The sequence below is a fragment of the Varanus komodoensis genome, unplaced genomic scaffold (assembly GCF_004798865.1).
Source record: "Varanus komodoensis strain SLA01 unplaced genomic scaffold, ASM479886v1 scaffold567, whole genome shotgun sequence".
Classification (NCBI taxonomy): domain Eukaryota; kingdom Metazoa; phylum Chordata; class Lepidosauria; order Squamata; family Varanidae; genus Varanus; species Varanus komodoensis.
The window spans coordinates 1438-25646 of NW_025336179.1; the positions used below are offsets into that span (position 1 = coordinate 1438).

Here is a 24209-nt window from a genome sequence, read left to right on the forward strand (position 1 = left end):
AGTCAGTATTTGATTTTCGGCGCTAGGCCCTTTTTATTTAAATGTTATTTTAATGGATTGTTAAATTATTTATTCCTTTTATCTTATCCCAGTATATTTCCAAATTCTGTATATTTCTGTATATTGTTATTTCTTTGTTGGAAGCCGCCCCAAGGCTCTTGCGAATGGGGCGGCATACAAGCACTCCAAATAAATAAATAAATAAATAAATAAATAAATAAATAAATAAATAAATAAAATTATTGCTACAATTAATGTGAAGTAAAATACAGGTACTACTGGTCTCCTGGGTCGTGGGGGCACTGTAGTATTTCTTTTTTTATTCATTAGTTGGTTGTCATGTGTCATATTATTAATATTATGATGTTTGCATTTGTATTTATTTTCTTTTCTGTATTTAAAAAAAATTAAAAAGGGGGAGAAGCGGCACTCCCCCCAGTACAGGCTGAAGTGGTACGCTCCTGCCCACTTCCTGCTCTTCTGTCCAATGAGGAACCAGGGGAGGCAGAAGGACTGCCCCCCAAGACACCTCCGTCCTCCCCACACACCTCTCCTCTGCTGCAGGGTCTCCTTGCCATAGCCCAGGTATCTCCGCAGCCACTCAATGCAGGTCTCCTCCAGGTAGGCCTTGGATCTCTGAGCCATGGCGGGTTCGGCCTCCCACTTCCGCTTGGTGATCTGGGCTGTGGCATCGGCCGCCGTCCAGGTGCGGGTCTCCTTGTCGAAGCTGATGTAGTCCCATCCGTCGTAGCCGAACTGCTCATACCCTCCTTTGCTCCCATCGCTCCTCAGCTCACAGCCGTACATCAACTGCAGGGTGTGGAGCCCTGGAAGAGAAGACGAGTCAGGCGGGGAGCCCCACGGGCCGCAAGTGAAGCCCTGGCGGAGTCCCACTCTCTGGGAACAGGCGGGACATAGAAAATATTATACTTATTTCCCCCACAGGGGAGGTGGAGACTGTGCCTGGGTGAGGATGTGAGACCCCACATTGAAACTTGGGCTGCCCCCGCCCCACATGCCTCCTGCTGCCCCCCGAGCACTGAAGCTGTGACTGATCCTAAAATCCTGAGGCACCCAAAGGCCTGTCCTCGCTTCCCTCCCCCTCCTTGACCCAGATGGCCCTTCCTCCTCCTCCTCCAAGCCCCCAGAGTCCCGTGGACTCTGCCCCCATGACTTCCATCATGCCCCCCCAGCCACGTGTCACGCCCCACAGGGGGGCTCAGGCAGACATTTCCGCCTCAGGGGAGCTGGAGGGACACCAAAGCATTGAATGACCCCCTTCTGCCCCACTGACTGCTGCACCTGCAAAATGGAGCCCGTCCTCGCACCCCCTGCCCCCACCCCCTGCCCTGAAGGAGACGCTGTGCCCCCCTCAGGATTTTCCTGTCAGACACTCGCAGGCCCTGCCCCACGACCCACAAGGGCAAGAGGGCAGCTCCCATCTCCCCCTCCCAGTCAGATCGTGCCAAGCCACTCAGGCTTCTTTTCACTGAGGCAAACCTGACCCAGAGATCCTGCTGGTTCCTCCTTCCCCACTCTAGGAAAAGAAAAACCAAAATGGTGCATGTGGGGGGGGGTGCATGAGGGGGGAGCTTCCAGGAAAGGCATCAATGGCAGTCACCCCAGTTCTCGCCCAAGAAGATCCCTGTAGGCCGGGGTGGAAAAGGCGAAATCTTGGGGTCTTGCCTCCCACAGGTCCCTGGGGAATCCTGAAGAAAGGGGGGGGCGGCCTTTTGCATAGCTAAAAAGATCTCCTCCTTGGAAGTAGGAAACGCACATTATCCCTTCATTGTCCAGGACCTGAAGTTCTGTCCTACTTCAAAATGGACCCCCTGAGCAGATGCAGCATTCAGGCTGCCCTCACTTAAGATGGCTCCCTCGAGCTCCAGGTTGTGGAGGTCCAGGGCATGGGTCCGCGAACTACAACCCGGGGGCTGGATTCGGCCCGCCATGCCCATCTGGACCCGCCACGTGCACTGTCGCCCACCTCGCCCCACGGCCACTCGCTGGAAAGGGGACAGAGTCGCAGTCAAGAACGGCTGAAGTCAGGGACCAGGGCTGCGTGTCGGAGGTGGACGAGGGCATGCTCATGACCAGGCCAAAGCTGCAGAATGGGGAAGGCAAACGTGGCAGGGAGCCGGTCAGCGTGGGGACAGGCCAGGAGATGGGTGACCCAGGCAGGCTGCAGGGTGGCGAAGTGAGCAGAGCAGTTCTGGAGCAGCACAAGGCGGAACCAAACCAAGGCAGGACCTTGCGAGATGCAGGAGCTGAGAAATGCCCAGCCAGCAGGAAGAGCCACACTGCCGAGGCAGCCCCTGCAGGGAGGGCTGGCGCTTGCGTAGCTCTTCCCCAGGGGCCTGAGAGCTCCTGTGGGGCCTGGGACCCATCCTGCGAATGCTAGGGTGGCTGTTCCGATACTGGCCACCAGAGGGCGCAACACAGGCTGCCCAGACCTGCCCACCTTTCCTTCCATCAGAAGATGGAAGTTCTCTGCAAGGCAAGGTTGAGGGAATCCTGGCATTCAAACAATGATGTTCATGCAGGTAAAGGGCTGATTCAAAGTCCATGCCCTGATACCTTCTGGTTCAAGAAAACACACAATATAACTCATAATAGAGAAAGTATTTCCGGCAACATGAACCCTAATGTTTCATCTTGGTTTCTGATGACCGCACAGAAGTCAAAGCAGCTTCTGAGAGGGTGTTCTGGAGAGATCAGCTCCACACAAAATCCTGGGGATCCTGTTGCTCTGGCTGCTTTCCTGAGCCCCCCTTTTTCTTACCTCCCATTCTTCAACATGGGTTTCCAAGGGGCTGCAGTTTCCTTTTGGCAGGGACAGAAACTAGATTCACCCTTCAGGCTGGAATATTCCAGTCCTGGAGCTGCTTTTCCTCCCTTCAGCATGACATCATGTTGGCCGTTCCTGGGAACACTATGAAAATCTCTGGGATTGCCTTCAAGAGGCTCCTTGGGCGATGCTGATCCTTCCCAGAGGCAGCCCTGGCTACCCTCCCTCTGCGGAGACCAAGTCGAGCTTTTGCCCCTCCCTGGAAGTCCCCACTGAACAGGAGTCACCGAGGCAGAATTAATCTGGGCAGGGAGAGGAAGCCAGGAGACCAGGGCAAAAAGGGAAGCACGGGCAACAGCAACCAGAAGGGAAGGACATGGGCAAATTGGCCTTGGGTCCTTTTAAGCAGTGTCTCCTCCGCTGGAGGCAGAATATCTCCTTTCCCTTTGCTGGAATGGTGGCCAGAAGCAATACAGGGTCTGTTTATGAATATTCTAAAGCTGATTAAGCTCGGATTAGGCAGCTTTCTTATTTCTTCCTTCTTAAAATCTTGACTTCAGCTTCTCAGAGGATGGATGACTCAAATTCTCCTGAGTAAAAAGACTGTTGTGACTTGAAGGTGCTACCAGTTCTAACATTGTTGGTTGCGTGATGTGCTGTCAAGTCATCCCCGACTTTTGGCAACTCAGGGAGTGAGAGCCCTCCAAAACGCCCCGTCCGTCACAGCCCGGCTCAGCCTTGCATGCGCCAGGCTGTGGCCCCCGCCATCTCGTCTCTGGTCCGTCTTTTCGTCTTGCATTTTCTCCAGTCTGATTGTCTCCTCCGGGGAGCCCAACCTCCTCATGTGCCCAAGTACAACAGCTTCAGTTTTCTCGCTGTTGCTCACAGGAAGAGCTCTGACGTGGCTGTGATTTTAAAAAGGCTGAAATATGCAAAACCTCCTCTGTCAATGTTGCCTTTGATACCGTGGGTCCTGGCAAGCTCTCAGTGGTCACAGCATCTTCTTGCAGTGTTTTATCCTTTCTGAGGATCCGTTCCCAACACCCTGTTCACCTTCAACACCACACTCGTCCTCCACAGGTTCGGAGGTATCGGCTAGTGACAGGGACCTTCTTCCACTAAGAACGCGCGTGTGTCACATACACTTAGTAAACCACAAGCGGAGAAAAATGGGGAAAGCGCTCCGTTCTCCAGACACCACCATATGGGTTTGTGGTGAGAACCAGCAGATGGCAGCAAGAAGCAACTGATGAAAGAATTGCTGAGTTTGTATGTGCAACTGACTCTCGTTCTCTAATGGTTGAGGACGCGCCTGGCTCAGTAACTGCCACCAGGAGCAGTCCGCTGAGCAGAGCAGGTCTTGCAGCAAACTTTGCTGGAGAAAGTTTAGGGGAGAGGAACTGAACAGCCTGCAAAACGTCTGGGGGGAGAGAGGGGAATGGCTGGCCCGCCTCCCGAGGGCTGGAGCAAAGTCTGCCACGTTCCCTTGTAGGCACTGGCATGACAACCGCAGCAGGGCGGCCTCCGTGGAGAAGTGGACTCAGTACTGGGCTCCTCTCGGTGCTGGATCAGGCCTGGCCTAATTTCCTGATGGGCTGTGAAAAAAGATGACTCCATCCCAGAAAACGTCTGGATATTGGGCCTCAGGGAGATGCGGCACACCAGCTGGTGGCTCAGAAGCTTGTTTCTGAAGCCTTGGCAAAGTGCAGGGAAAGCAGCTCTTGTGATTTCAAAGCAAAAAAACCTGCAAGTGGTAAATTTAAATTGGCGGCAACTACAGCCACAACCACCGCGAAGCGGGAGGGGAACCTCCGGGCTCCCGTGGGATTCCCTGGGATACGAGCAGGACACCCCAGGAGGGGCAGGAGAGGGTGGAGTGCGGGTCCGAAGGGCGGTGCCCCCTGTGATCGGGCCCCGCTGGGCCTCTTTGGTGCCATGGTCCGGGTTGACTGACATCTCTCTCCTCATGGCCACACCCATTTTCAGACATTTCGGGTTTAATTTTGCACACCTTCCCAGTCGTTGTTCTTATTATACAGGAAGGGAGATCTTAGGACCACTTCGTCCTTCTTTTCTACCTTAATCTAGTTGGTTTGATTGGGGTTTGAATGTGGATTTGGGGATGGGGGGGTTAAAAGACCCCTTTGTGGACTGGGCTGCTCTCAGCCAATGACGAAGGAAGATCCTTGGATGCGACACAGGGAACTCGGGCCGCCCCGAGGCTTTGTTGCGATGGGGCAGCATAGAAATTTTTTAAATAAATAAATAAACTCCTGCAGTGATGCGGAAGGTGCAGGTTTAATGGCTGAGCACTGCGTGGTCTCCATCACATTTCTCCTCACAACACCCCTCTGAGGTAGTCCAGAATCACTACCTTTCTACACATACAAAACTGAAAGCCAGAATGTGACAAATCAGGAAGGAAGGGGTGGGGATTGGGCCCTCTCTTCCTATCAAATCCTCCCACCAGATTGAGCCAGGTGACGGGTGGGGGGCAGAATCCGGCTGAAACGCCAAGGCCAACAAATCCTCCCATAAGCCAGGAAGTCGCCAGGTCACAGTTCTGTGGGAAAGATCAGTGTACATGTTAATGGGAGGGGGACGGTCACTAATGTGAGGTTGCGACATCAGGTTAAGAAGACAGATTAGCTGAGAAGCCTCAAAGGCTCCAAGTGACCAGCCCTCAAAGAGGAGGACCCACCTTCAAGGTGTGGTTTGCTCTGTCCAGTTAGGAAGGAAAAGAGGGTGTTTGGTTTGGAATCAATTTGGTGGCATTTCCCTCATGCCAGGATTCCAGCTTTGCTTGCTTCTGACTTTCATGACTTCTGTAATCCTCCCTTTTTGTACCGCAGAGCTAGCCTGGCTGGCTGGCTTCAGCACAATAAGGCCTTTTCCTTGCCCAGGTCTGCCTGGAAGGCGGGGAGAGCGGCCAGGAAGGAGGGCCCCCACGTCCGTTCAAGGACAGGGCCGAGAAGGCCGTGGACAACTCATTCTGCAAGTCAAGGGCGGAACTGCGGCATCAAGACATGCAAGGATGGGCCTCCGTTCACTCAGGGTGTACACGGAGCTCCTCTCATGGAGAGAATTAAACACGGGTGCAAAAATGAATGGTTCCTTTCCAAAAAAGAGGTTGTCTTGCACTGGAGCATCCTGTCCTTCTGAGGAGCGGTACAGCAGGACTTCCTCCTGGGAGGCCGAGCTATCACCTCAAGCGGATCGCTCCCGCGCAGAGGCTGACGGACCCTCTCGGGAAGTCCTAACAATTCTGCGAGCCCCCAAATCCCCCACGCTCAGACCGAGCAGAACTCTGCGTGCGGGTCTGCAACACAAGCCGTTCAGCCCGCTGGTCTCCCCGTCCGCAGCCTGAGCCTGCCCTGCTCTCCCCTCCCCGTTCCAGCCTTCCTAGAGCCACCTGCGGATATGGGGGGGGGGCAGGTGTGCACACCTGGAGCCGGCCAGCACGCTCCTGGAGTAGGAGCAGGCGGAGGGCACTGCAGACCCATCACGGGGGCATCTCAGTGGTGCAGAGGCTGCAGGGAACGTGCCCGGCCAGCCCAGGCACGAGTGCCCAAGAGAGCAGGGGAGGGAGGGGGGATTCTGTGTCAGGCATCAGACTGGGAGGGGTGCAGCTTCCACAGGCTGAAATCACACACCTGCCCAGCTGCCAATTTTTCCTGCCTGTCCTCAACCACCCTTGCCCAGAATCGGCTGCAGCTTCCATGCATTGGCAGCATGGCCTAGTGGTGTGACTGCCTGGGTGGGTGCACTTCCTGGGAATTCCCTGCCTCCGTTTTGCAAAGAGCAGATTGTGGTTAGAGTCCTGCAGCCCGATCCACCCACAGAGCGCAGAGGGAGTGCGGGTGCCTGAAGGCATTTTCACCCCGTAAGGCAGACACAGAGGTGGCCTGAATTTCCCTCACTTTGCACTGAGGTCACTGAGGCAGCCCTGGACGAGGGGAGGAAACGGATCCCCCACTTTCCAGCCCCACCTCTGAGGTTTGGGGTCCCCCTCAAAGGCGGGGCTCATTTCAGTTGCATCTTCTACTAAAACAGAAGATGGCATTATCGTGACTTATCCTATTTCTATGCTGCTCCACAGCTGCGGCGAAGAACTGAGCTGTTCTGGCGAAATATGAAGCTTGGAGCTCAATGAAGCTTGGAATAGTTGAGCTGGAACATGCAACTTGCGGGAGAGGTAGCCACACCAGACCCAGAAACCGCAGGGTGCAAGCAGGCATCCTTGGCCCACTTGCGGGGCTGCACACTGAAGTGGCTAAAACCCATTGTGGGCCAATTTCTTAATCAGTCATTGAGCGTGTTCCCAGAGTGATCCCTTCAAGCAAGGGAAGGCAGTGGGACAGGATGCTGTTGTTGTTCATTCGTTGTGTCAGACTCTTCGTGACACCACGGGCCAAAGCAGGCCAAGTCCCTCGGCCCTCCCCTGCCTCTCGGAGTTGGCTCAGATTCATGCCCGCTGCCTCGGTGGCCCCATCCAGCCACCTCATCCTCCGCCACCCCCTTCTCCTTTGCCTGCAGTCCTTCCCAGCATTCGGATTGCTCCAGCGAGTCCTGTCTTCTCATTAGACGGCCAGAGTATCTCAGCGTCAGCTTCAGCATCTGCCCTTGCAATGAGCAGCCAGGGTGGGTTTTCTTTCGGACGACTGATTTGACCTTTTTGCAGTCCAAGGGACTTCCAGCACCACGGCTCCAAGGTGCAAATTCTTTGGCGCTCAGCCTTCCTTCTGGTCCAACTTTCACAGCCACACATTGCAACTGGGAAAACCAGAGCCTTGACTATACGCACGTTTGTCGGCAGGGTGATGTCTCTGCTTTTTAGGATGCTGTCTAGATTTGCCATAGCTTTCCTCCCCAGGAGCAAGCGCCTTTTAATTTCTTGACTGCAGTCCCCGTCTGTGGCGATCTTGGAGCCCAGGAAGGTAAAATCTGTCACCACCTCCCTTTCTTCCCCATCTATCTGCCAGGAAGTGAGAGGACCGGATGCTATGATCTTAGTTTTTTTAATGCTGAGTTTCAAGCCAACTTTTGCACTCTCGTTTCACCCGCATCAAGAGGCTCTTCAGTTCCTCTTCACTTTCTGCCATTAGAGTGCTATCGTCTGCATATCTGAGGCTGTTGATATTTCTCCCGTCAATCTTAATTCTGACTTGTGATTCTTCTAGCCCCGCCTTTTGCATGATGTGCTCTGGATATAAGTTAAATAAGCAGAGGGACAATGTACAGCCTTGTCGTACTCCTTTCTCAATTTTGAACCAATCAGTTGTTCCGTGCCCAGTTCTCACTGTTGCTTCTTGACCTGCATACAGGTTTCTCAAGAGACAAATAAGATGGTCTGGGACTCCCATCTCTGTAAGAACTTGCCACAATTTGCTGTGATCCACACAATCAAAGGCTTTAGCATAGTCAATGAAGCAGAAGTAGATGTTTTTCTGGAACTCCCTAGCTTTCGCCATGATCCAGCGTATGTTGGCAATTTGATCTCTAGTTCCTCTGCCTCTTCGAAACCCTGCCTGTACTTCTGCTAGTTCTCAGTCCACATACTGCTGGAGCCCAGCTTGTAGGATTTTGAGCATCACCGTGCTGGCATGTGAAATGAGTGCAATGGTGCGGTAGTTGGAACATTCTTTGGCATTGTCCTTCTTTGGGATGGGAATGTAAACTGACCTTTTCCAATCCTGTGGCCACTGTTGAGTTTTCCACGTTTGCTGGCATATTGAGTGTAGCACTTTTACTGCATCGTCTTTTAAGATTTTGAATAGCTCAGCTGGAATACTGTCGCCTCCACTGGCTTTGTTGTTGCTCAGACTTCCTAAGGCCCATTTGACTTCACAGTCCAGGATGTCTGGCTCGAGGTCAGTGACCACCCCATCGTGGTTATCAGGGACGTTAAGCTCTTTCTTGTATAGTTCCTCTGTGTAATCTTGCCACCTCTTCTTAATCTCCTCTGCCTCTGTTAGGTCCCTGCCATTTTGGTCCTTTATCATGCCCATCTTCGCATGAAATGTTCCCTTGATATCGCCAGCTTTCTTTAGCAGATCTCTATTCTTCTCCATCCTATTGTTTTCCTCTATTTCTCTGCACTGTTCCTTAATAAGAAGACCTTATTTCTCCTAGCCTTCTCCTTGCTGTGCCTCTGCCCAGAGGTCACATGCCCGGCTGCCTGGCCCGCCCTGAGATCCCTGTTTTGGCAGCTACAAGCAGTAGTACCTTGGAGGGGGGACCCAGAGCTGCTTAACTTGCAAAAACTGTGTTTAAGAGGAAAACTGGCAGCCGTGGGCAGCCCCTCCGACACGCTGCGGGGGCACTCGGGGGGCCGCTCACAGCTGCCAGACCAGTGGAGACTATCGTGGGCTGCAGTCTGCAAGCTGTGGCCCCTCTTCTCCTGTCACGGATTGGGGTGCGGGGAATGAGGACACAGGAAGGTTTTCCCCACCCGCTGGCAGGCCAGTTTGTTTTTATGGAAAACATTCTCTATAGGGCTGAGTTTCCGATCAAAATTTGGGCTTTGATATGTGATTCCTGAATTCACAGTGAAGAGGAAAGCAGACAAGGGAGGCCTCGGGGCTTGTGCTGGCCAGACCCCCATCGCCCCCACCCCACAGAAATCCACCTGCCACCACTGGCCCTGCGGGGAGGATCCTGATGGCTTTTTCTATGGTAATGCTGTTTACTGGGATGTCATTAGAAGATCTAATGTGTACTTGGGAGCATTTGGATTCTGAGAGGTGAGAAGGAAGAAAATCTATCAGTAAGTTAAGGACAGCTTGCTGATCAGTCAAATTGAGAATATAGACTCAGAATGTGCAATAGCTTCATCTGGGTAGGAAAAGTCACGAATGCGCAAATGCAGGAGACAACCTTTCCAAAGGGCCCGGCTGCAGCCCCTTGTTGGAGTACCTGCTCCGGCAATCGGCACGAGAAAGCTTTATAAGAAAGAAAGACTGTTGTAACCCCCCTCACAATCGAACATGCAGCTAGGGCATGGCTCGTCACAGGTAAGAAGCATGATCAGAGTGTCCTGTTCGCGTAAGAACAAGAACCCCAACGAATGTGCAGGCTACGCAAGGCTGACCACAAAGCAGCCTTTGTTGCTACGCTCTAGCATAACGTCACGCCCTGTACCCTCGCTTGCTTGCTTTAGCATAAAAAAATGTGTGCAAATGTAGCTCAGTGGATTTCCCCTATTGTTTGCTGTTATTCAAGCACCTGCATAGCCGTCCGTGTAAAAGAGTATAAAAATACTACCTTCAATCTGCTCACCACCACACCCTCACGAGTGCATGGTCCCTGCTGGCAGGTAAATAAATCTCTCGGTAATTCCAACCAGTCTCTGGTCTCGTCTGTAAAATCGCCCCACAACAGACTGCAGTCAAGAGATAAGTTTCTAAGCATGCTCGGTTGAGATCTCGGGGGAACAAAAGAATTCTTCTCAATCTGCTCCCCCCGTCACCACTGGCACCTTCATTTATTACTTCCTAGATTGTTACATTTGTATTTGCCTACAGCCAATCGCCATCGAGTAAAGCAGCCAACTCCCTAGTGCTTTTTGCGCAGGCGCAGGATACAGGAAGCTTACTCATTGCTTATATGGGCACAAGCCTTATATGGTTACACAGGGAAGTACAATACTATTGGCTGGGTAAGTTGCAATACTATTGGCTGTCGTGGCGGGCGTAACTACAGCGTAATCTAGCGATGCTATTGGCTATGGCGGTGTGCGTAACGACAGCGCGACGCTGCAAAGCAGCGATGAATTCCCACATTCCTTCCGTTTTGTTTATTTAAATGAACAATCACTACTGTGCTGGTGAAGCCAATTTTAGGGCATGTAAGTGCAACAGATCCTAAGAGCATTAAGGAGTGCAGGAACATACTGGATATAGCAACATAACATGATTAAAAGCACAACAGGAATGATAACATAATGAAAATCACGATAATAATAAAAACATATTCTCTACTAACGGAATTGGGGCTGCATAAAAAAGCAAAGTGAAAAGAATAAGCAAAAAACTAAACATTATTAAGACTTTCTCCATGGTCGAACGCAACGTGCTGGAATCCAAAGAGGGCCGTTATCCAAAGCTACCGCTGCGTATCCACGACCCCAAGTTATCAACGGCACAGGTCCCTTCCACTCAGGATCAGGTAATTTTCTATAGCTCACAAGCGGTCGTGGAAGTTGTTCTTCAGTCCTGAAATGAAGCTCAACAGGTGTATGAGACCTGTTATGGGGAGTGAACAAAAAATTTAAGGTATAAAGCACCTTAGCTACAACAGCTGGAATATCAGCAGTGGATATCCCTCTCCCTTCTGTTTGCTTATACAGCACAGATTTGAAGGTGAGGTGTGCTTTTTCCACAATAGCTTGACCTGTGGAATTAAAAGGAATACCATGAGATAACTTTATACCCCACAAATTGCAGAATTCTGAAAAAGAATGAGAACAATATGATGGGCCATTGTCCGTTTTGATAGCCAATGGTCTCCCCATCACAGCAAATGTCCTGATGCAATGCTGGAGAACATGTCTTGATGTTTCTCCCTTCATGGGTGTTGCCCAAATAAATCCTGAAAAAGTATCAACAGTTAAATGTAACTTATGGAAAGGAGCCAACGATGGTACATGAGTAACATCCATTTGCCAAGTCTGATTCGCTTGAGTTCCTCGAGGGTTCACTGCATCAAAAGGAAAGTTTATCCTTTATATTGCAACATGATGGGCAGGCTGACACAATGTCCCTTGCCTGTGACATAGGAATAGAAAACATTTTATGCAAAACTTTAGCTGACTGATGAAATGTATCATGAGATAGGATGGGGTCATCAAACAAAGAAAAAACATCATGCTTAAGTGCACCATCAGCTCGAGCGTTCCCTTCTGCCAAAAATCCTGGAAATCCTGTATGGGATCTAATATGAGCTACAAAGCAAAAATATGAACGTTCTTGGATCAATTGTTGCAGCTTGGAAAACATTCCATAAAGTTCTTTATCAATAGCAGGTGACAAATACGACAATGGCAAATGCAGCAACAACTTATAAACGTATTGAGTATCTACAATAAGATTAAAATCTTCTTGCGCAAACAAGTGAAATGCTAAAATTACAGCTGCTAGTTCAGACCGCTGTGCTGATGATTGATTTTCAGTGAATTTCGATGACCAAGAGCCATCAGGCATCTGCCAAGTAACCACTCCTCGGGTAGGAGATCCATCTGTAAACAAAGTTATTGCATGTGACAGTGGCTGTAAAGAAAAGCAAGATGTTAGTTTAAATGAAATCTGTGAAAAAAGCTGCAAACGTTTATCTTTTGATGGATTATGGAGGACTTTCCCTAAGAATCCAGCAAACGCGACTTGAAAATCTGAAGATGTTACCAGCAATCACTCCACCTCCACCTGCTTAAAAGGAAAAAACACACAGTCAATATCTTTTCCAGTAAGCTGTAATGTTCTGTGCCTGGCTTTGAAAAATAAGTCTGAAACTGCAGTTATCCAAGGATATAAATTTTGTGGCGGTGTATGTGGCAAATAGATCCATTCTATGATGCAGATTGTCTCTTTATCTTTGGGCACGTAAAGAATGGCTGTTGGTAATGATGTTGACAACATAAAGCAAGACAGTTGTGAATCCTCTTTTGGCAGCCGGTCTACTGCCCGAACACGAAGCCTTTGAGCAAGTAGTTTAAAAGCAGCTTTCATCTCTGGAGTGACAGGGATTTTGTCTGCTGGAGATGAATGACCTGCCAGGGCCAGAAACAGTGGTGAAAGGTCATCAGTAGTAAGGGCTAAAGATGGCCTAGCCCAGTTAATATTCCCCAGCAAACTTTGAAGCTGTACCAAAGTCAATGATTCTGGAATATGAAACTGTGGCAACACTGGCACTGAGGCCTGCTCTGAGAGCAGGTGTCCCAAGTATTTGAAAGGAGGGACTTCTTGGACCTTTTCTGGTGCTACATAAAGTCCATATGCTTCCAACGAAGCAACGAGAAAGTCCATATGACATTTATCAACATTTTTCCCTGCTATTAAGATGTCATCCATGTAATGATACACCATCAAGTCTGGGAATGCTGATCGAAATGGTTGCAGGGCCAAAGCAACAAATAGCTGACAGAGGGTGGGAGAATTTGCCATTCCTTGAGGCAAAACACACCACTCATATCTTTGTGTAGGGCGATCGTTGTTCAGCACTGGAACTGTAAATGCAAATTTTTCCCGATCTTGAGGGGCTAGCAATATATTAAAAAAACAGTCTTTTAAGTCAATAATTTTCAATTCATAATTTTATGGGATCAAGTTTGGATTTGGCATCCCACATTGAACAGGTCCCATCACTTGCATACATTCATTCACTTTTCTTAAGTCTTGTAGTAAACGCCATTTGCCTGATTTCTTTTTTATCACAAAAATTGGTGTATTCTATGGGCTGGAACTAGGCTGAATATGACCCAACTGAAGTTGCTCCTGAATAAGGGCCTCCACCGCCTGGAGCTTTTGTAAAGGCAGCGGCCACTGGTCTACCCATACTGGTGCAGTTGTTTTCCAATTAATGGGCAATGCATGCGGCGGCGCTGAGGTGGAGGCCCTTAGGATAAATTTGTACTGCTGGTAGCTCCTAAGGAAGAAAGTAAATCTCTGCCCCATAAGGTAATTGGAATGTCCATTATTAAAGGTCGTAAAGTCACGATGCGGCCTTCAGATTGAAAAGTAATTTGCTGTACACTTCGGGAAGCAGCTGTAAAGCCTCCCACTCCATAAACAGGAGATGCAGGGACAGTAGGGAACTTGTCAGGCCAGTCCTTTTTTGCTATAACAGTCACATCTGCCCCTGAATCCAGCATCCCTTTTATACAGCGTCCTGCCATAGTGACAGATAAATAAGGCCCGTCTGTTGTCAAGTGGATAGTTGCCATAGCAATGGGTGTAGTTTGCAAATTATTTGGCATAGGCTGGCAAGACTGCTGAGAGTCCCTTTCACTTGGCAATGGTATTAAGAGCATACGAGCTACAGGTGAATCTGCCAGAACTTCCACATGCATAGTGGACCAGAGATGCAGCATAATGTCTGTTGAGCCAGACGACTCATATAATACTGGAGCCACATGGCAATGGTCCGGGCCCATGATTGGGAGCAGTAAGCCAATGTAGCCCGCTGGTACCGGGTGGGATACTCTAGCAGGTACAGGCACAGCAAATCCCGGATTAAGCACAACCGATGAGGTAAGAACAACAGGTAGTCCAGAACAACCTGTGTTGTGCTCACGTGGCTCATGTGGCTTCTCATCATCCCCTATAGTATAAAGGCAAGGATTTGACAGGCTGCAAAATGGCCATTCCCCACTAGGGGGCAGCTCAGGGCACGAGTTCTCTTGCAGTTCCAGTTCCCCTATTGTTTTCTCTGGGCCCGGGGTTGGGCCCCGCCCTTGTTTCCCTGGCTACTGTCGGAGCCTTGTTGTCCCGCCTGGGGGCGTGAGCGACACTGATTATCCCAATGGAAACCTTTTTGGCAGATAGGGCATTTTTTCGAGGGACAGGCTGTGCTTTTTTGAACAGAACGGCATTGTGCTTTGAAATGGCCTTCTTTGCCACACCCAAAACATTTCTTTCCAGCAGCAGGATTATTAGACTGTTCAAATGTCTGTACTGCAGCTGCGAGCAAACGTGCCTTATGGGTTTGTGATCCAACATTCTGGCACACCCGAAGCATAGAGTGTATATCTGTATCTGGATTATTATAAATGGGTGTGAGGGCCATCTTACAGTCCTCATTTGCATTTTCAACCGCTAGCTGCTTGAGTAACAATTTTCGGGCCTTGGGACTGTCAATCTGGCGTTCTACAGCCCGCATCAGCCTATTGATGAACTCTGTATATGGCTCTGTAGCGCCTTGTCTTATATTAGCGAAGCTGGACAAAGAATTGTCTCCAGGCTCTGGGATCTTTTTCCAGGCTTTTATGACTATACTAGCCACTTGAGTTAGGGCTTGGTCTGTTAATGCAACTTGTTGCACAGCCGTTGCAAAGGCTCCCTCTCCTAGCAGCATACCTTCCGTAATATTGATATTATGTATGGCATTTTGCAATGCTTGCGCAGCTGCCCCTTGCCGCCAAGCCTCCATGCAAAGGAGACCTTGGGCAGGGGGGAGGAGGGAGCGGAGGATCATTTTCCAATCCGTGGGCGTTAGCCTCTGGAGAGACATGCCTTCCAGCAAAGCTCTGGTATAGGGGGCTTGAATGCCATTATCTCTAATAGACCGCTGTAACTCTTTCAAAGTTTGCAACGATAACGGCTCATATCTATCCGGAACGGCTTGCATGCCTCCTCCCCCGGGAACCCCTCTGAGCACCGGGAATGCTGCTGGGAGTTCTTGTGCTCCCGGATCCCCTTCCTCCAAAATTGCTGTTTGCAAAGCAGCAGCTAAGGCAGCTGTTCACTGCATAGCAGGAGCCAGAGTTAAGACTGGTTCCTCATTATCTGATTCCAAAGCGTCAGGCGGCTTTGATGGCGGAAGGAGGTGGTGCCTCTCATACTGAGGAGGAGGAGGGGCTCTAGGAATCGGCGCGGGCAGCAAGATTTGCGGGAATTGTGCAGGTGGGGCGGTCCCAGCTTCCAGTTGTTGATTGAATAATATATTAGTCGGCATTAGTCCTTTTAGACAAGCCCGGACTTTACACCACGTAAATAAAATCCTGGAAGTTACTCTGGGATGATCCTGAAAACAGTTGCCAATGTTACACCAATCCTCAAGTTTCATCGTGCCTGACTCCGGCACCCATGGGTAAACATCATCAATCGCTGTAACTAATGCTTCGACCTCCCTTTCAGTGACAGAATGTCCCTCTTTAGTAAGTAAAAAGTGAAGGTCCCGTTTAAACGCCTGTTGTTCGGTGGATAAGGAAGAGCCCATTGTTTCAGTGTTCTAACTTGACCAGTCACACTCACCTGGGATCCGTAGATGCGTGGCGCGCCTGTAGCCCGTGCCGGGCGTGGGGAGGTGACGACCGCGGGAACTGTCGGCTTGCAGCCGAGGTTGAATCGAGGCAAACCGCTTGCCTCACAAAGTTGCCTCACAAAGTTGCAAAGTTGCCTCACATGGGGCACCAACTTGTCGGAGTACCTGCTCCGGCAATCGGCGCGAGAAAGTTTTATAAGAAAGAAAGACTGCAGTCAAGAGATAAGTTTCTAAGCATGCTCGGTTGAGATCTCGGGGGAACAAAAGAATTCTTCTCAATCTGCTCCCCCCGTCACCACTGGCACCTTCATTTATTACTTCCTAGATTGTTACATTTGTATTTGCCTACAGCCAATCGCCATCGAGTAAAGCAGCCAACTCCCTAGTGCTTTTTGCGCAGGCGCAGGATACAGGAAGCTTACTCATTGCTTATATGGGCACAAGCCTTATATGGTTACACAGGGAAGTACAATACTATTGGCTGGGTAAGTTGCAATACTATTGGCTGTCGTGGCGGGCGTAACTACAGCGTAATCTAGCGATGCTACTGGCTATTGCGGTGTGCGTAACGACAGCGCGACGCTGCAAAGCAGCGATGAATTCCCACAGCCCCTCAGAAGCTGCTGACCAGACACGGAAAGTATAACTTATGGAGGGAGGAGGACAACACAGAGAGTTTCGAAAGGGACTCGGCCCTCCTATTCCGTTATTTGCATTCAGAAATAAATGTTATTTGAGTGGCCCACATGAAGCATTCCTAGATTAGGGTAAACCATACAATGGAAAGCTGCCTTTACTTTCAATCTCTTTGACACTCTGAAGACAAACATTTCAAGCAGGACGTGGCAGTGCGGAGATCGTCGCATCTGTGTATTTACTGGTCAGAAGAGGGGAGGGGAAGCCGTGGGCCCTCCGTCCACTGGGAGAAAGTTTCCAGGCTGCACACCTGTCTGCCCAGAAACAGCCTTGGGGGGCCACGCAGCCCCCTCCCCAGGGCCCCCCAGGCGATCCCCACCCACCCCGGTCTCCGTCTCCAGCATTCCCACCCTGCTCCACCCGGCCAACTCCCCACAAGCACCGGCCTCCAGGGAAGCCTCTCCAGGGAGGGCCAGGAAGAGCCAGGATCGGGGCTGGGAGCCCCCCTTGGACAGGCCCAGCCCTGCATGTCCCTGGAAGGGAAAGGGAGGCGCTGCCGCCCAGACGGGATCCCTGACTTGGCCCCCCTTTGCTCCCTGGTGTGGAAAGGAGCCAGGCTGGGCAGGGCAGCCCTGCAGCCCCTCCATCCTCTTTCCCCCAAATGGCTTGGCCCCCCGCAGGCCCCCATGTGGAAGCTGTGGCCTAGAGGCCTGTGGGGAAGAGGCTGCGGTCCCTGGACTCTCCCACGCCAATGCTCTTCCCTGCAGGGCCCCTCTACCTTTAAATGAGTAAGAATGGCCCCTTCATGGACCCCCCCGGGGATCACAGCCCCCCCCCCCCCCGTCTGCCCAGCTGCAGAGCTCAGGCTCTCTGCTCCTGTAAGCGGAAGCAACGCCTCGCCTCCAGGGAAGGGACCCGTCACAGCGAGGAGCAGGGCCTCTCCGGGGCAGCCCCGGCCTGCAAGTCGGGGAGGCCTGGCTCGATCCGGCCCCGTCCTCCCCCCTCCGAGTCGCCCCTTCCGCAGGGCCCGCCTGCACTTCTGTGCCCCCTTCACCTTCTCCTTCCAGCCCAGCTGCGCTTGGGCCCCTCGCAGTCACAGGCCGACTGGAGCGGACCAAAAGGCGTCACTGCTGGGGGGAGTGTGTGGTCAGCCATAAGGCCAGGAAACCCCCTTGGGTGGGGGCAGAGTCCAGCAATTTGCTCCCCAAAGCCAGGGATGGACGTCTCCCCCTCCAGGAGCAGCTTCTTCCAGGGGGGTGCCCCCAGCTGCTCTGTGGAAGAGCCCACGTCCTCCGGCCCCTGCCCAGACTCCCTCCCTCCCCGTCAAGGCTTCAAACACCGCCTGGCACTCCTAGTCCACTTCTCCATCGCTGCCTAACCTGCTTGTTTTCAGAAGCGTTGATCAGGCACGTCCCGCCTCCCCCAAAGCTGCCCTGTTTGGGGCTTCCATGGATATTTCTTTCTACTCTGGAATGGGGGGAGGATGTGCTTGGGCAGCTTCCCGAGGGAAAAATGCCCCCCCCCTGCAGAGCAAGCTCCCCCCAAGAGGAGGACCGGCCGCTCCAGGCCCGGCTCCCTCAGGGGTTCCTCCGCCCATCCAGAAGGGGGTGAATGCAGAGCTGGCGGGGGGGCAGCTCTCTGGGTCTGTCCTTTTCAGGCCTCTGCATCTCCCCCCGGGAGCATCATCGGTGGGCTCGAACAGCCCCACGTGGGACTGACAGCATTTCCCCACAAGGCCTTCTGGGGCCCTCACCCTGCCTCAGTCCCACAACTCTAAAAGGAGGGGTGGCCACGGAGGGCGCGTTCACACGACACGAGGTGCCTCGCTGGGGGGCTCCCTCGCCCCGCACTTTCCTGCCCCAGAAGGAATTCTGAGCCCCGTCCGGATCCTCCGGAGAAACGGGGCTCAGCTGCCAGCGCCACTTCCCTGAACATGGGAACCCTCCGTCTGGGAAGATTATGGAGGGTGGGGAGCCCTCGCCCTCTTCCGCTCGTGCCCCCAGCCCCACCCGGCTCCCCCTGTCTGGGGGACCTCGTTCTGCATCCTCCCTCTGAGGAGAAGGGGAGCGTCACTACCCCACAGCAACCGCACCCCCTGGTTGTGGGGAGGGGGAAGGAGCTGCTGCCCTGGGTGGCCCCCGCCCCTTCCTCCCAGCACCCCCTCCCCTCCCCCAGCCCCTGGAGAGGACAAGCATGGGAGGGGGACATGCCCCCCCCGCGCTCCACTCACCCCCGCTCTGGTTGTAGTACTTCTGCGCAATCACCAGGTTCTCTCGGAACACCTGCTCAGAGTTCCGTGCAGCCTGGGTGTTCCACTGCCAGTACTGGGGGTCATCCGCGTCCACCTTCCCCATCCAGGGGACTCGAGGCAGGTCCTTCCTGGTGTTGCTGTCATAGTGGGTGATGGGCTGGTCGTCCACGTACCCCACTGCGATGAACTGGGGCAGCCCCTGGCCGGGCTCCGAGACCGCCGTGTAGAAATAGCGCAGGGAGTGGGAGGAGGCGCCTGGAAGGGAAGGAGAAGGGGCAGAGAAGGGGTCAGAAACGAAGGACACAATGCGCACTGCTGGTCAGGATTCCCTGCGCTTCATCTTGTTTATTTATTTAGAGCATTTCCAGACCATTTGATCAGCAGAATGGTCTCAATACACTTTACGGTTTATGTCGTAGGAACCACTCATGGCACCCCATGTGAACCAAATGCAGGAACGCGGCGATGAGGTTTGGAGCAGCCCTGAGCTGGAGCAAGGAGCTTCCGCAGGCAGGTGGGAGAGGCCTTGGGAGGGGAAAGCTCGGGGGGGGATGGACCCCCACGAAAGGGCTTCCCCCTAATCCAGCTGCGCCAGGGAAAGCCCCCCCCCCCCCGCCAGTCAGAAGAGGGTGCCGCGCAGAAGGAGGCCGAAGGTGGGGGCTAGAAGGGGGGGGGCGAATGGGCTATGGAGGTGGGCACAGATCAAACAGTGTGGGTGGCAGCAAGAACGAGAAAGAGCCAGTGGGACAATTGGGGGGAAGGGGGGCAGGGAACCCTGGTGACCGAACACGTGAGAACAAACGGGAGGAAACTGGGGCCCCCCTGGATCAAAGGGGTCCCAAGCCCAGGTCTGGGCTGCACAGGCTGAGAAAGGAATCAGGACAGGATGTGTCATTCTGGAAGGGAAGAGGTCCGTGTCCCCGCCCCCCCCCCCCCCCCCTTCATACTGAAAAAAGGGGGTTTTTTTCCCCCCCGGGGGGGGGGGGGGGGTTGAATCTCCACTGGGAAATGCTTTCTAAAAAATCCCCTCTGAGACAGGATGCGACTGAGGAAACTCCAGCAATCCCGTAGTGATGGCACCTTGTGGGGGGTCATTACGACATTTCTGGCCCATTGTTTTCCTCTAAGGCATCAGACACAGTCCTCCTTCTCTCCAATTTATCCTCACAACAACCCTGTGAGGTAGGTTACATTGAGAGTGAGCGACTGGCTCAAGCTCACCCAGGCGACCATCCCAGCCAGAGCAGGACCAGGATCCCGCCTCCCCCAAGTCCCTTCCCGGGCCCACAATGGCTCTCAGCGAGTTTCTATCCCTGGGGGGTGGGGGGAGAGCCCCCTGTGGCCAAGATAAGTGATCAAATGAACAAACGCAAAACCTCAGTCTCTTACACGTGCCCATATTTTTCTTAGGTCTGCCCCAAAAATCTATCTATCTGTCTACCAATCTCACAGGCACTGCTTTCTTCCCAGTTCCTTATTTCCTGCGCTCTGGTTTTCATGCTATGGCACATTTTCCTCTGGCTTGGCAGAAAAGGTGTGCTGCTTTCTTGCTTCCAAAATCATTCCCCTCCGGTTTCTTTAAAACCATCTTTTTCTGGACTGCACAATGTACAGATGATTGGCGAGTGCTGGTTGTTGAAGGCAGTGGTTTGAAAACTGCTTTGTGACTTGAGCACGTGCAGACAAGACCGGGCTTGGGAAGGCCTGGGACAGGCAGAACCCGGGACCAGGCGCTGGTGCGAAGGCAGGTCCCGCAGCTCAGCAGGGCAGAGGCGGGTGGGTGGCCAGCAGGCCAGAGCCAGGGTCGGGGCAGCAGGCAGTCCAGTATTATGCCGGGAGAGGGAGCAGAGCCCAGAAACAGTCCGGGGAAGGGGGTCCAGGCAGAAGGGGGCCGGAGCAAGGCCGGAACCGCTGGCGCGAGCGAGGACACACAGGAGCAGGGCTGGAGCAGCTGGCGCTGGCAGGGGCAGACCAGAGCGGGCTGGCATGAGGCAGGGGCAGCCGGGGCTGGGCCCAGAGGCGCAGGGCCAGAAGGACGACCCGCACTGCTTGGGGAAGAGCAGCAGCGCCAGGAAGCCGCGCTTTTGGGCGCCTCCCCAGGCCCCGCGGCTGCACTGCTGGATGGCTCCTCAGCTGCTCCCTCGAGAGCCTGCCAGGCGCCCCTCGTTCTGTGGCACCTGCAGCGTCACTCAGGCCCCGATCCTGGCAGCTTCATTACAACGAATCTGTGACTGTGTGTGGAAGTCTGATCTGTGGGGATCCAGGGAGGGGGGGAGCGAACCGCTCAGCAAGAGCGACAACCCCCCGGCTGCCCGTGCCACTGCCTCCTGCTCCACCGAGGCCGAGCGGCACCTTGGAGTGGCTGCCCTGCCCTCTGAGGGGGCACAAGCCAGGTCGCCCCCAGCCGCAGGCCAGCGCTGCCCCTCCCCACCTCCAGCAGGCCTCTCGGCTGCAGCGGGACTTGCTGCGGGATCCCAGCCTGCCTGTGACTGCACCTGTCTCCCCCCCGAGCGTGCCCACAATCCCCCCTGGCTCCCCCCCCCGAGCCCACCCCAACATCCCCCCCCCCCCCCCCCCCCCCCCCAGAATGATTGCTATCGCACGATTATGCTTTGGGCTCTCCCTCCAAACAATAACTCCCCCCACCCCCATTCATGCTCTATACTGTACTTTGTTATTGTTACTTTGTTTCAGATTTTTGTGATTAAAAAATATTTACAGAATGGATTAACCTTATTTACACTGAATCTTCCGGAGAAATTTGACTAGGCTCACAACCAATTCAGGTCCCGACTAGAGTCATGGAACAGATTTAGTTCGTGAGTCGAGATACCACTGTATTTTGCTTCTTCTGCTCAACAGATAGGATTCAATTCACACTACCAGGAACTTGCTTGAAGGCTTTTCTTACCCATGTTGAAGAACTAGAAACTTGCTTCCAAAGGAACCAGTGACAGAAAAAGCGGGGAGGAAGCGGGATCGTGCGTTCAGGGGCGCCCTGTGCTTGGGCCGGTGAACACGGAACACACCAAGCCTGGCCGATTCTTTATTTCAGGCGCCCTCCAGTGGCGGCCGGGAGTGCTGCAGCTCAGGTGGAATTATGCCACCTTTCCCAGCCGTACCTTTGGCCAGATGTTGTATGCCGCGATTTTACGGATGAGACCAGAGACTGGTTGGAATTATCGAGAGAGGTTTATTTACCTGCAGGGACCAAGCACTCATAGGAGTGTGGTCCCGAGCAGACGAATGCAGCTTTTTAAATACTCTTTTACAACTATGCAGGTGCTTGAATCACGGCAGAACAATGGGGTTCCCCACTGAGCTACATTTGCACACTTTGCACTTTTCCCATGCTAAAGCAAGCAAGCGAGGGTACAAGGGCGTGGCGCTGGCAGTTATGCTTGAGCGTAGCCTACTTCGTTTTCATCCTTGCGTAGCGTGCACATTCGTTGGGGTTCCTGTTCTTGTTCACGCGAACAGGACACCCTGATCATGCTTTCTTTTACCCGTGACGAGCCATGCCCTGGCTGCATGTTCGATTATGAGGGGGGTTACAACACAGATACGGGCAGATTCCCAAAGCGGAAGGCCTCCATTCTGGCTTGTCCTGCCTCCGTCCCTGGCCTGCGGCCTGCCTCTGCCAACAGCTTAGCGCTGGTGGGCAATGCTGGGGAGATGCCCTCCAGGGCCATCCGGCCCCCTTTCCAACCAGACTGTGTTTAAACAGCTGCGTGGCCATTCCAGTTGCCAGGGAGCCTGGCACCACGTCTTTTCACCATGCACAAAAATAATTTCATTCCATCTGCCCAGCCCAAACACTAGCAATTCTCCACCCTGCAAGTAAGGTGTGTGAACCTGAGCTGAAACAGAGGCAAAAGCTTGCCGTGCACCTTGGGATCAGAGGGGTGAACAGGAACAGGAACATGCAGGCTCCTACCCCAGGCCTGCACCTCTGCAGGGGCTGCACTGCAAACGCGGTTCCGGCCACATGGCTGCCACCGTGACGGAGGCTGAGGAACCACAGCTGGGCTCCCTTATCTGTCCCAGTGTGGTGCAGGCTGAAGAGCAGGGACTGGGACTCGGCCAGGGAGCCAACTGGGTGCTTTTGGGCCAGGCACTGACTCAGCCCAGCCTACCTCATAGGGTTGTTGTGTGGATAAGACAGAGCAGCAGCAGGAGAATTATGTAAACCACCAAGAGCTATTTCAAAGAAAAGGAAAAGGGCGGGAGCGATCTAATAAACACATCAAAGGACAGGCAGGAAGGCAGGCTGGCCGCTAGAAGCTGGCTGGCCGGAGGGTTCTGGGGTGGCCAAACAGAGGGAGCTGCAGGGGGTCCAGGAACAGCTGGGAGCCCGGAAAGGGAGAGGCTGCAGCTCAGGAAGGTCTGCAAGTGGCCAGAGGAAGATGCCTGGAGCAGCCTTTGGGGGGAAGAGAAGCTGCGAGAGGGGGAGAGCCTGCAAGAGGGATGGAGCGGCTGCTGGACCAGGCAGAAGGCTGCCTCCCAAGCCCTCCCGCTGGGCAGAGAGTTCACGGAAGAAACGGATTCCTGAGAGAGGCAGCTTCCTTGTTTCCCTTCTAATGGAATATTCTGCATCCTTGCTCGCCTTTCTGGCTCCTCTGATCGGCTTCTCTGTGCCTAAAATCCAGCCACCTTCAGGGAAAAGGCGCGCGCTGAGCAAGGAGCTGCTTTCTGGGGGCAGAAGTGGCAGGAGGGAGTGGTCAGGTGTTCTGTCTGCATTTGTCTAACCACCGCCAGCCATTGCAACAAATGCTGGCTGAATATTCCCCCCAGAATTTCCTGGGCATCCTGCACACTGACAGGGAAGGCCTCCTCTCAACTTTGCCTAAAACCCTGATACATTTTTCCTAGCAGTAAATTCCAGAACATTCAGCAAGCCCAGTTTCTGAACAAAACATGCTTAGGGAGATCCAGGCTCTTGTCCCCATCAGCCGCAAAGATCACTTTGGGGCCAGTCCTAACTCTCAGACTAGCAGCACGTAGAGAAAATGGATGAATAAAAGAAATACATAAATCTCCAAAGATCTGCCTAATTTATAGCATTCCACAAAGATGATATCCCATGTCCTGACTCATATCCAACTCAGTAAGCAATCCAGGGACTCCACACTTGCGAGAACGTGGCAGCCTGGGTCTTGTAGGAATAAACAATTTTAGCTCAACAAACCATGGGCCGCTGCCCCAACACAGCCCTGGGACGAGTTGTCCCTGCGTTGCTGACAAAACCACATGTCCAGCAGCAGCAACCGGCACGCGGCGAGTCAGCCCCGGTTAACTCTCCCTGGGTTATTCAACTTACACTGAGCCCCCACACCTTTCTCCTTACCTTCCTCAGAAATGGCAGATCGCCAGGTGCACACGGTGTGGGGAAAAGGATCGTCAAGTGAGAGCAGAGGGGAGCAGGAAACCCCTTCAAAGACCCAGGCCCAGCCCTGCCTTGAGTGGCGGCTTCCCTGTTTGAACTGTGGCAGCTCTGAACTGCTTTGCCTTCGGTTAAAAGCACAAATGCTTCATGTCTGCAGCCAGGACTGGCAGAAC

At 53.0% G+C, this 24209-nt stretch overlaps 1 protein-coding gene across 1 annotated transcript in view; it reads right to left on the reverse strand.

Moving 5' to 3' along the window:
- Window positions 1-442: 442 nt before the first annotated feature.
- The window catches only part of LOC123032850 (H-2 class I histocompatibility antigen, Q9 alpha chain-like), a gene marked incomplete at its 3' end in the record, with an annotated part of 26522 nt that continues 2755 nt past the window's right edge, over window positions 443-24209 (reverse strand). The window contains exons 2-3 of the mRNA XM_044449025.1: window positions 18630-18905; window positions 443-827 (exon numbers count right to left, since the gene is read on the reverse strand). Coding sequence (XP_044304960.1) covers window positions 443-827; window positions 18630-18905 — 661 coding nt within the window. The remainder of the gene's footprint in view (window positions 828-18629; window positions 18906-24209) is intronic.